This window comes from Tursiops truncatus, chromosome 10 (assembly GCF_011762595.2).
Source record: "Tursiops truncatus isolate mTurTru1 chromosome 10, mTurTru1.mat.Y, whole genome shotgun sequence".
In the NCBI taxonomy this organism is placed as follows: domain Eukaryota; kingdom Metazoa; phylum Chordata; class Mammalia; order Artiodactyla; family Delphinidae; genus Tursiops; species Tursiops truncatus.
In genome coordinates this window covers 21,651,213-21,662,941 of record NC_047043.1, presented here as the reverse complement: position 1 = coordinate 21,662,941, position 11,729 = coordinate 21,651,213, and the positions used below count along the sequence as shown (strand labels likewise).

At 42.3% G+C, this 11,729-nt stretch overlaps 1 protein-coding gene and 2 non-coding genes across 3 annotated transcripts; 2 read left to right on the top strand and 1 right to left on the bottom strand.

Moving 5' to 3' along the window:
* Window positions 1–2,705: 2,705 nt before the first annotated feature.
* TRNAG-GCC (transfer RNA glycine (anticodon GCC)) lies at window positions 2,706–2,776 on the top strand. The gene has a single exon. It is a non-coding gene; the product is annotated as a tRNA-Gly (tRNA).
* A 366-nt stretch (window positions 2,777–3,142) lies between these two features.
* TRNAM-CAU (transfer RNA methionine (anticodon CAU)) lies at window positions 3,143–3,214 on the top strand. Its single transcript has one exon. It is a non-coding gene; the product is annotated as a tRNA-Met (tRNA).
* A 2,112-nt stretch (window positions 3,215–5,326) lies between these two features.
* LOC101328760 (histone H2B type 2-E-like) lies at window positions 5,327–11,655 on the bottom strand. The gene has a single exon (XM_033863627.2). It carries the CDS (start codon window positions 11,648–11,650, stop codon window positions 11,270–11,272), a length of 381 nt encoding a protein of 126 aa, XP_033719518.1. The 5' UTR covers window positions 11,651–11,655; the 3' UTR covers window positions 5,327–11,269.
* Between the last annotated feature and the right edge of the window lie 74 nt (window positions 11,656–11,729).

Below are 11,729 nucleotides of genomic sequence, written 5' to 3'. Positions count from 1 at the left end.
ATTTATAAGGGAAACCTCTATTTGCAAGGGTGTCTCCCTCTCTGTATCAGGAATAGCAAGATAACCAAATCTCTAGAAACTTATCAATGGAGAAGGCCCTGACTTAAATATTCATAACAACCATACCCTGGTTTACCCTGCTTTGCCTGAAAACGGCCCATAACTGATCTAAACCTGGTCACGATCCTTGTCCTTGAACAGGTCTCAGTAATTAATGATCTAAAGGGAACAAAAGAATGCAGGAACAAAGGACTGTTATCAGGCAAGAGAAGTAACAATAGCAAAGATAGTAAATCAGTGGGAAAGACTCCCAGTTCTGTTTCTGTGGTAAAGATTAGCCTGAAGCACATTCTCTAGCTGGCTTGCAGAATTTAAATTCAAGTGCTCAACCACCAGATCAACCGGAGCCTAAGGGATGATAATGTTGACCCTTTATGACCCTTGTGACTTTGACTAAAGCTTGAACCCTGCTGACCTTTGCCGCAATTCTATGCTGAATTCTCCTCTGTTCAAGCCCCTTCATGAATATGCATGTACTCTTAGCTTAAAATTTCCCCAGTTTTGCTGCTCTGGGAGACACTGCTTTGGGAAAGAGCCCTGGTGTTCTCCGGACTTGCTGCAAGTAGTAAAGCAGAAAATTCTGAGAAATGAGGACTGCCATAAATTCCTTCTCCAGGGGAATTTTATGGCCATGAAGAAGATGGAAAGTCAGAACCAAGATGAGTCTGCACAAAGATACTTCACTAAAATAACCCTTGTGTTTTATTAATTTCCCCGTGTATTTTCTTCCCACAATTTACATATCTGAAGCAAGGTCCTGGTGCGACACGCCAGCGGCAGATGGCAGGCAGGACATGCCAATAGTCTTCGCTCCCAGGGGAAGAGGGAGGTTACAGGTTATGGGGGGAATTGACATCCGATTGGCTCATCGGTTGCCAGGGAAACCAGAGGGCCGTGCCCCTCACCGCTCCTTTGATAAGCTATCATAGTGGAGATAGTTCCGATCTAAAGATTAGAACAGTCACTAGATGGGGCCGGGGCAAGTACACAGGTATTTACTGATTAGGATGTATGATTAAGAGGGAAGGTCAGTCAGGTGAGTAGGGTGTAGGTGAAGCAGGCACTGGTCGAGCAGGGGATGAAGGTACAGAGAGCAAGAGAACAGCCATCTTGGGTGGCCTAATCATACAACGTGTGTGTACATGGGGGTAAGGCAGGCATGTAGGGCATTGGGCATGATTTTAAGGAATGTAGGTTAATCTACACCTAGTTATACATTAGCTCCCATCCATCCCACCCCTAAACTATGCTGAGCCCCCAAGTGGGGCCTTCATAAAAGAGAGGCTGCAGTTCCTGAAGTGGGTGATGGCAGGAATGAATGAATGAGAAGTATGGAGAGGATGGTACTTAATGAAGGCCACCTTCCAGGTTAAAAGAGGGAGAGCAGAGACCCTGGAACTACTGGATCACGGACTGTTATCCTAGGCCCCAAACCTGAACTCGAATGCAAATATGTGTATGTGTACAGGTTTCTAAGGAGTTTATCCAGATCTTTCATCCGTTCTTACAAGGATCTGTGAACCCACCTGTTAAGAATCCCCCACCCTAGACTTTAAGGGGAGATGGTCAGAAACAGCAGACCAGCGCCCTTGGCTTTGAACTATGGTGAGCTTTTAAACGGTGTGTTTAATTTGTGAGTTTAGCCCTTCTGTCAGTGCTGAGTCTGCAGAATTTTCCTGAGAAAGAAAGGGACTGTCAGGGAAATTTGTGCTTCAAAGGAAAATTATAGCACACCCTTTTGTGTCATCTGATTCTGTGAGAGCTATTTTACAATTCTCTAGATTGTAGATATGATAGCAATAGAAAATAACTCCTGTCTATAGACATGCAAATTAATTGTCTACTGGTGGGACATTTTCTCCCTCCCTAGTCCACCCTCCCCACCAATCCCTAACCGTGTAAAAGCCAGTTTGGGCCCTATTTACACTTTAATTTCAATATTCCTGATCTATAAATGGCCTCCATTCTTCGAATTCTCCTTTGAATTGTAGTAACACCTCACCAGTTACCTCGTTAGTGAGTTAAATAAAATCTTTTCAAAGGGGTTCATTTTTATACTTGTATGAGAGTCACGATTGTATATTTTTGGGGAAAATTACCCTTTAATAAGACCTTTGTTCTTTATTTGACTGGAAGGAATTTCTAGTGCCACCTCCATAACCATGGCAACCGAAGCATAAGGCAAACAAACCCACAGAATTCCTAAATCTCCCACAGCCTACCCTTTGGGGTGACCAGAGGGGAACAGCACTAGGCTCCTTCCCCTTCCCTCTCGTTCCTCCCCTTCTTCCTCCTTTTGCTCCCCACCCTCTTCCCTTCCTCTCTTCGATTCTCTTCCTCCTCAAGGGCGCCCGCGACCCAGGGGCTAGAATAGTGGCGGGGGCGCGGGGGCGGCTACGGGCCGCTGAGACGCGCCCGAGACCGGGCCGCCCACACCCGGGCCAGCCTCCGGTGTCGCAGGGGGACGCTCTGAGCTTGCAGTGGAAGGGAGGGTTTCCTGAAAAGAAGGAACATTACAAGTTTCTAGTCAGTAAGAGCAAAAAACTAAACATTTTTTTCGGCAAGAAAATTCGGGTTGTTTCAATGTAGCGATAAAAATAACAGGCAAAAACCATGTGGAAAGTGTGCAGGAAGCTGCCGTGTAGGCATTGGTGGTTCAGTGGTAGAATTCTCGCCTGCCACGCGGGAGGCCCGGGTTCGATTCCCGGCCAATGCAGAGAGCCTTTTGTTTTCAAAAAATCCTTCCAATTTTCAAAATGCTCTCGTTTTGAACTCGGATACTTTATACATTCGAATTTTGACCTACTCGTATATTTTGTGACCATAAGACCCGGAGTCACTTCTGCAAGGTGAAAGGGGCAGGCTGGCTGGAGACGGGCTGTTTTCCTAAAAGAAACATCCAATTTTCTGTGTTCAGAATATATGGAGTCAATCTGCTCTGGATTCATTCTTCTGTTTGAAGCATGAGTAAAGCCAGCGAATGGGCTCTGATGGAAAGAAAACTTTTTCCAACTTATAAAAACAGCTCTCTTTAAATAAAAATATAATAAAGGAATTACTGCGAACCCTAGCCGTCGCGTTTAGCAGAGTGGCGCAGCGGAAGCGTGCTGGGCCCATAACCCAGAGGTCGATGGATCGAAACCATCCTCTGCTAGGTGCTTCTTTTTTTTTTTCGGGGTGGGGGGGGGGGGGAGGAAACGAGGTACCGTAGTCTTAGCAACCCTGTTTCCCTTCTTTCTGTACCTCATGAAAATGTGGGTAATTCAGGGGTAGATTTTTATCCCAAGAAAATTTTGTGACGAAAATAATTCACAAATCAGAAAGTCTCTAATGTCAGGTGCCCCATCTCAGGGAGCAGAGAATTAATATTCATCCATCCGCTGAAAGGTGCCCATCTTTACCTACTACTGTATTGTAAAAGAGAATTTAAATTTAGAGTTAAAAAGAACCATATATAGCTGATTTCAGTTTCAGAGATTTGGTTAAAGGGAGCTGGGGTTTATTTAAAATGACAGTTTTCAACAGTCTCTCCCCCCTGCTCTGTTTTCCTCCTTAGCACTTATCACTATGTAATATATAGTATATTTTATTTATTCATTCAGTATTTAGTCCCCCTGTGGTTCCTGTAGTATCTACAACATGGCCTGTCACATCTTGGGCGTTGCTCGTTTGTTAAATACGTTAAAAGCTACGATTTCTAATACACCAAAGATGACTATTCTTCGTTATTCTTCACCTTCTTCTTTCACCTTCTAAAAAAGTACAAAAGAGTACAAAAATTACCACACAGAATCTATCTACTACTTAACATTATGGTATATAAACTACAAATTTCTTTTATATTTAAGGAAAACAACAACAACATAAAATTGAAGTACTCTTCAGCTGCAAACCCAGTCCTAATATCCCCTTTCTCAGGGCAACTCTACTATGAATTCGATGTGCATATCTCCCATTCCTTTTTTTTTTTTAATGAATAATTTTTATTTGCAAAGAGCCTGAGAACAACTCATATTACAGTTTTCATTTAAATAACACAAAGCTTATTTTCAAAAGCATTGACAAAGTGCCCACATAAAAGGCTTTCCTTTATGATACCATTGACAGTAAGTCTATTTCTATGTAATAATCTATAACTAAACATATGAGTATACCTAATGTCTACATAAATGTCTGGACTGAGAGGCCAAAGGGCCATATTTAATTTTCAGTTGGTTCTAAAGTGAAGGCAACATCTTTATGAACCTGGCGATAGAGGTTTTAGAAATCCAGTCATTAAAGTTCTTTTATCAACTGTATTTAATTTTTTTTTTTTTTGTATTTAAAGTTTTTTCCACATGAAAATCCTATCACAGTAAAGAATCACTTTAGGTACCAGGCGAGATCTCATTTCATTTTCAGTCTTGCTTACATGGATGCCCATGGCAGACACAATTTCCATCTGAGGTGTTTCAGTAACAAGCTTTCTAATCTCACAGATCACCAGAGGAACATGTGATTAATCAAAAGGAAAAAATTGCCCAGAAAGATGAAACATTATTCACTATTTTCTTCTGGGTTCTATTTAAGAAATAAATTTTCAGTCGGTTCTTGGATATTGTAACCATAGACTGAGCATCTTCTCACAGTGGCAAATTCATGCTTACCTGGAATTTCTTATTGACATGCATAAAAATGAAAAGAGAAGAGCTCTATTATGATAGTGTCGACGAAAAATTAAATCAGCCGATCTCAGAAAGAAATGGAAAACTTTCTTCAAGCCAAATTGAGGATTATAACCAGGGAACAGCCTCTCAGAAAGCTCCAAGAACTGTTCCGCCCATTAGAAGTCAAAACACAGTTATATAAGTTTTTTGAGACAGAGGGCTGTACATCAAACGACGTATTATTGACAGTTTACACAATTCAGATCTGCAAGTACAAAGTTGTGGGTTATCATGGCTCCTTACAAGATCAAGAAGGAAGGTTTTCTTTTAAGGAGTTGTCTTGTTGGTGATAGGAGAATGTTGTTCTTTACGGTTGAGGCCAGTATTTCTGCTGATGGGAGTGGTTTGGTGGATGCATCATGCAGACACACAATGCACAGTGGAGGGGGGAGGGGGAGGGGAGGGAGGTGGGGGAGGGGGAGGGGAGGGAGGTGGGGGCGGGGGCGCGGGGAGCGGAGCCCAAACGGCAGAGAAAATTTTTTATGTTTAAATTTTTCTTGTCTTGCCATAAAACGTGAATTTTATTTCACAATAGTCATTTTATTGTGGGGCCGGGCCTCCAAGCACACTCTCTGTGTATAGCACATCTCCCACAAAAAGCATTTTGCGAGATTGAAACAAAGTTTGTCATCTGTTACATTTGTTAGCAGTAGCTTCAAGTGACCTGGAAGAAGGAGACTTATTTTTAGAAACAGCTTATTTCTGCTGGAAGAGAGACTTCAGAGATCACTTTTAGTTCAGGAACAGACCAGGAAGATGAGACCGTCCAGTAAATTACACAGAATGTGGTAGCAGTGGCAGCAGGGCTGGGTGGTGGATAAAACCCAAGCCTTCTGATTCCGCAAAGTGTTATTCTTCAATTACAGTCTTCACTTCATAGCTTTGGATGCCGACTATAGAGATTTCCAAATCTCAGAATTTCCTAGAGAGGCCTAGAAACTGCTTGTGTGAGGCAATAATCTGCTGGCTGAGAGTTGAGTGTCTATTCAATAAGGTTTGGAGGAAGAAAATGGGACTGGGACCAGTTTACCTTTGTCCCCCTCCTTCCTGTCCACACCCATCACCTGGAATCATTTGCATTTTATTAATTATCTACAACTTACATTCTATCTCTGAGTTGTAAAATAGCCTAATCACTCAAAGGCGATCAAAGATGCACACCTCCATAGATCATATAATCCTGGAGGCTCAGCCACGTGGCCCCACCCCACCGGGCACCACTGAAAGGACTCCCTGGGAGCTGTCGACTGAAAAAAAATGCACAACCTAAAAGTTGAGAATTATGTTTTATTCCGTGGACCTTCTGAGGACTTAAGCCCAGGTTGCAGCCTCTCAGATAGCGTTGAGGGACTGCTGTGAAGAGGTAAGGGAGTAGCCAAGATATATAGGAGTTCAAACAAACAAACAAACACCGGGTGGTCTAGCATCAAAATATCACTGCTAATTAAAGAAAACCAGACATCACAAGTTAATGAATTTAGCGCGTTTTTATGTGTGGGAAGATGCAAGAGTCTGGGCTCATTGAAATCGTTCCTTTGATATGTATCTTAACTACCTAGAGCCAGTATCCTGCTTTTCTCCATCCTGAAGCCCCTCAGGGTGCACAGTCAGTGCGTGGCAGTGGCTGATGGCTTGATGGCTGCGGTAAAATCCTTCGTTTACTGATATGGCAGGTGACAGTTTTTGTCCACAGATCCCATTCACACACTTCCAAGTTTGGTAACTTATTCTGACAACTCATACACATTCTGTTAATAATCTTCCTTTCCCCTTATACTTCTTCAATGCCAAGTTTTCATTCTCAGGCCTGCTTTTATTGCTATACTGACCAGTGGAATTCCAGGATCTAGCCTTGAAAACACAGACAGTTTTTAGTGCTGGAGAGAGGAACAGATCCTGTAGGGCTTCCTAAAATGGCTATTTCTGATGATGTTCAAAGACATTGACCTCAGAGATTGTTACTATGACCCATGTTACTACGAAGTAACATTTAAATTGTAAAAGTCTGTAAGTGATCGTCTTTCGCAAAGAAAATGTCTTGCCCTAGTAATAAGCTGCTAATTGGCAGCTCCTTTTTTCCTCAAGATCTTTATTTTTGTGATATTTGTTAATCAGAAGAAGACAATTGGTTTTTCCTACTTCTCCCATATGCGTGGAAATAAAGTAAAAAAATATTAAAAGAAATCAGTGATTCACTAGAGAGCTGATTTCAACAGAATTTGAGTCTGTGCCTCATGTAAATAGAGGAAACAAGGAGCTAAAGGAGAGAGAGGGGCAAGCTGGGTTCAGGGAACAAGGGTGGGCCATTTGCAGAAGGCAGTGGAACCAGGAAGGGAAGAGGTGGAGCTTCCGCTAAGATCCTTACCGCCTCTACCTTCCCCTTTCATTTTATTCATTGTAAGATAGGAGAAATAAGAACAGTTACTAAAAAAAATTTAAAAAAGGAGAAAAATTTGAAAGGAACAAAGAAAAGTAGGTAGAGGAGAATACATCACAGTAAGACAAATATAACATAATTAGAAAAGAATAAGTTTATTTATTAACTATTTAATCTACAATAAACTATTCCAAACAACTTTCACCACTTTTACCTCATTGTTGGTAGGGAGCTGAAATTTTTTTATTATTTGTTTAGTTCACTTTTTTATCCATTTACTTAAATTGCCAAAAAAAAAAAAAAAAAAAGCTGTTGAATGCCTGCTGTGTGTGTGACCCTCTGCTCTGTCTAGAGCTGCCAAGTGCGAAACAGATTCTTTTCAGTTGAGGATTTAGGAGGATAGGGAGATCCAGGCATTTGATCTGGGTTTTGGTGGTATGGACAGTATACTGGACAGCTTGACATGGACACAGAAATCTCTGTTAATGTCCAGAGTTCTCCAGCTGTGGGATTAAGGTTTTCAGGAAGCTTTCAGGTATTTTTTGTTTAGTCCACACTATTATACATTTTTTATTAGTTGTGATGAAATAAAATTCATATTTTATGGCAAGACAAGAAAATTTTAAACATAAAATTTTTCTTTGCCTATTTGGGCCTCCTCCCTCCCCTTTAGTGTGTGTTGTACATCTGTATTAACCAGATCTCCCTAGGAGATAACATTCCTTATTAATCTCATCAGGGTCACTATTCCTTAGGAGATAACCTTCCGTCGTAATCTCATAAGGGGCCATGATGGCCCTGACCCACTACTTGATTTGTATGCATAGATCTGGATTGTGTAAACTGTCAATAACATGTCATTGTATGTACAGGTCTCAGTCTCAAAAACTTAACTGTGCTTTGATCTTTAACGGGTGGAACAGTCTCTCAGAACTTTCTGAGAGACTGTTCCTGGGTTATCAGCCGCAATTTGGCTTGAATAAAAGTTTCCATTTCTTTCTTAGATTGACCGATTAATTTTTTTGTTGACAACTGCCAATTTGGAAAATTTGAAGTATTCCTTATTAAAATGCAAATCCTCTTGAAAAAATTGAAAGACTCACTGACCCTGAGCCTGCAGCCCCACGAGGCAACAGTCAAGTGAAATCATAGTGTATAGGCTCTGCAGCCTTCAGTTTTCTGCAGTTCCCACTGGTCCCCTTAGTTTCCAAGTGTGAGTTGGCATTTATCAACATCCTTGTGCTGTGGTTGTTCATAGGGTAGTATTAAGAGAACAGTGAAATATGCTACTAAAACTGGGAAGGTGAAATACAGTGTCAGAAGTCTTTGTACTTCAAGAAAAATAGCAAAGAGCACCTTGTAGCCAGTTTTGCTTTTACCTGCTAGGCCCCCGTGAGCATTTGACTTTTAACCTCTGGTTTAGGGTATATCACAACTGTCTCTTTAGCTGCAGTTAAAGCTAAATGTAAACATTTTATGAAAGACAATTTGGAATAGAAAGTTGGGATCAAAGCATGGAAAAAATGGCCTAAATGCCAAAATGGACTCAATCGTGTTCCCTCAAAATTCCTTTGTTTTGAGCCCTAACCCCAAAGTAACTATATTTGGAGATAGGGCCTTTAAAGAGGTAATTAAGGTTAAATGAGATCATTAGGGTAGGGTCCTAATCCGAAAGCCCTGGTATCTTTATAAGAAAAGGAAAAGACTCCAGGGGTGCAGACACACAGAAAAAAGAGTATGTGAGGACACAGCAAGACAGCCAGCTGCAAGCCAAGGAGGGAAACCAGTCCTGCCGACACCTTAACCTTGGACTTCTAGCCTCCAGAACTGTGAGAAAATAAATTTTTGTTGTTTAAGACACCCAGTGTGTGGTATTTTGTTGTGGCAGTGCTAGCAAACTAATACAAGCATTTTAATAGGATGTTTGTTTGGACTTAGGCAGTAGAAACTGTCAAAGCAGGACTAAGAGACAGAAACGTTTGGAAAGGAAAAAAAAAGTCTACCTGCAAAGAGGTCAAGAGTCAGACTTTGAGGAAAACACACACACACACAAGTATTTAAAATGGTGTGTGTTGGAGGGGGGAGCTGCAAAATGACTGAGGTTACCACGTGCACGTTGGCCTGTTCATGGTGGAAAAATTGCAACTCAACATGGTAATTATTATCCTGACAAGTCCTGACACATCTTCAAAGAGCAGTCTAGCAAAAATCAGGGTATCATTGTTCTGTCAGGTGTTTAGGTTTACAGAAAACATTCAAGTATTTATTACTTTGAGGACCAGAACTAGGGTGAGCAGGACCCTATTATTTTTTATTTATTTTAGGGTGCATAATATTTTGATTTCTTTTTTAAAATTTTATTCCTTTTTATTTCCACAGCTCTGACCAGAGCACAAAACAATACCTCTCTCTCTCTCTCACATGCGCACAAGTGACTCTTGAAGTGACTAACAAATCCAGCGGTTAAAGGGAGACAGAAATGATCACTCTACTCATCCTAACTCACTGTTAGTAAAAAGTTGAAGTTAGGAAGCATTTCAGCTGGATCTGGAAAACACGACGCCTTGGATCGGTCCTTCTGTTTTCTTGCCACAAGATGGCAGAAGAGGGCAATACTTCTTATTTCACCCACTCTGAAGGTAATTATCCCTCTGATCTCTTAACAGTGGAAGAAAAAAATCTCGGAAGAAGCAAATAATAGAAAGAGGGGATGAATATGATGCTGATGAGTTCAGGATGAAATTAGGGGACTGCTCTCCACCAAGTAGGGTAGCTTGTCGGTGGGTTTTGTCGCCAACTCCCAAGACCTAATGACAGGGGCGCAGGGACTGGAAAAAGAATCTCATCTTAGAGGAGTGAATGACAAACCCGTATATTTTGCAGACCCATTGACCTGTTGGCATGAATTCCTGGAGGCTTGTTGTCTGTGACAGGGACAAGACTGTTCGTCTGACATAGGGTCTATACCTACAACTTTAAGGAAAGTGACAATAGGGAAAGAGAGGAAATGTTACAGCCTGGAGGGGGGATGTGGTAGTAGGGGCTTATTTTGCTGTTAATGGGGGAAAAAAAGATTTACAATAGCAGTCATTTACTGGTGAGAGGGGATGACAGGGTAGAGGAAAATGTTAATGCTTCCAACTGCAAAAAAAAAGAATTTAGGCATTGTTGAAAGGTGCAGGGGAGGGGGGAATTGAAGGACTTTCGATCATGCCTTGAGACTCCATTCCCTAATATTCCTAGTTAGCCCATGCGTTAAGTAAGTACGCCCTTCTCTTAAATACTGAGTTCTCTGACTTCTATCGCGGGATTTTTAAATCGTGGACTCTAAAGTCACTGCCAGATAACTACTCCCCCAGCCTAGCGAGTCCTGGCATATCTCCTTCCGGCACATCGATTAAACATTGGAAGAACGCGGCTTTCCCAAATTGCTGGGTTCCTTGTTCAAACTTTTCTCCTTAAGGAACGTCCCTGACCTTTAGTATTCCCGTTGCACTTTGACATAAATCACTTCAACTCACCCTAAGATCTCCGTAGGATAGGCAAGTCTAATGTTACCGTACCCATTCTGTAGTGGATGAGAGATAGACACCGAGAGGTTAATTTCGCCCAGGATTCGACTGCAGAACACAGTACCGTTAATTGTCAGCTTTATGGCTCTTGGTTCCAGAGCCCGGTGCATTTCCGCAGATAAAGCAAGTCATCCTTTTACTTTCGAGAAAATTTCTTCAAAACGCACAACCCTGATGGCAGACTATCTGGCCAATTGCAGCCCACGGCGGGCTTTTCAAATAGTGCTTCTGCCCAATCAGAGACGGGGAGCGTTCCTTGCGTTGAAAAAGTGTAAACAAAAGCGAAATTTTGGCTATTGCAGCTGAGGGCAAAACTGAAAATCTTTTTCAAAGGACACCAAAGAATCCACACTAAATTTGCATGACACTGCATAAATGCGTATACTAGAATATTTACGGAGGGCTTTTTAAGTTTTTACCCCGTTTTCCGCTCCCAAACCAACCCCCTACTCTCCCGAGAGAAACTAGACTACAGGCAAGTGTACCGGCTATTTCTCTGAAAGTGTAGGTGGCTCTGAAAAGAGCCTTTGGGTCATGTGTGGCAGCGGGCTGGCTCACTTGGAGCTGGTGTACTTGGTGACAGCCTTAGTGCCCTCGGACACGGCGTGCTTGGCCAGCTCCCCGGGCAGCAGCAGGCGCACGGCCGTCTGGATCTCCCTGGAGGTGATGGTCGAACGCTTGTTGTAATGCGCCAGGCGCGACGACTCACCCGCGATGCGCTCGAAAATGTCGTTGACAAACGAGTTCATGATGCCCATGGCCTTGGACGAGATGCCGGTGTCCGGGTGGACCTGCTTCAGCACTTTGTACACGTAGATAGAGTAGCTCTCCTTGCGGCTGCGCTTGCGCTTCTTTCCATCTTTCTTCTGGGCCTTGGTCACCGCTTTCTTGGACCCCTTCTTCGGAGCCGGGGCAGATTTAGCCGACTCAGGCATGATGAAAAAAATTACAAGATTCCCGAGAAGCAAAGAGAGAATAGTGAATCGGTCGAGTCCTTTTTATTTACAAATCCAT

Excerpts from the sequence above, each read along its gene's own strand:
- LOC101328760 (XM_033863627.2), bottom strand. The coding sequence starts at position 11,650 with ATGCCTGAGTCGGCTAAATCTGCCCCGGCTCCGAAGAAGGGGTCCAAG.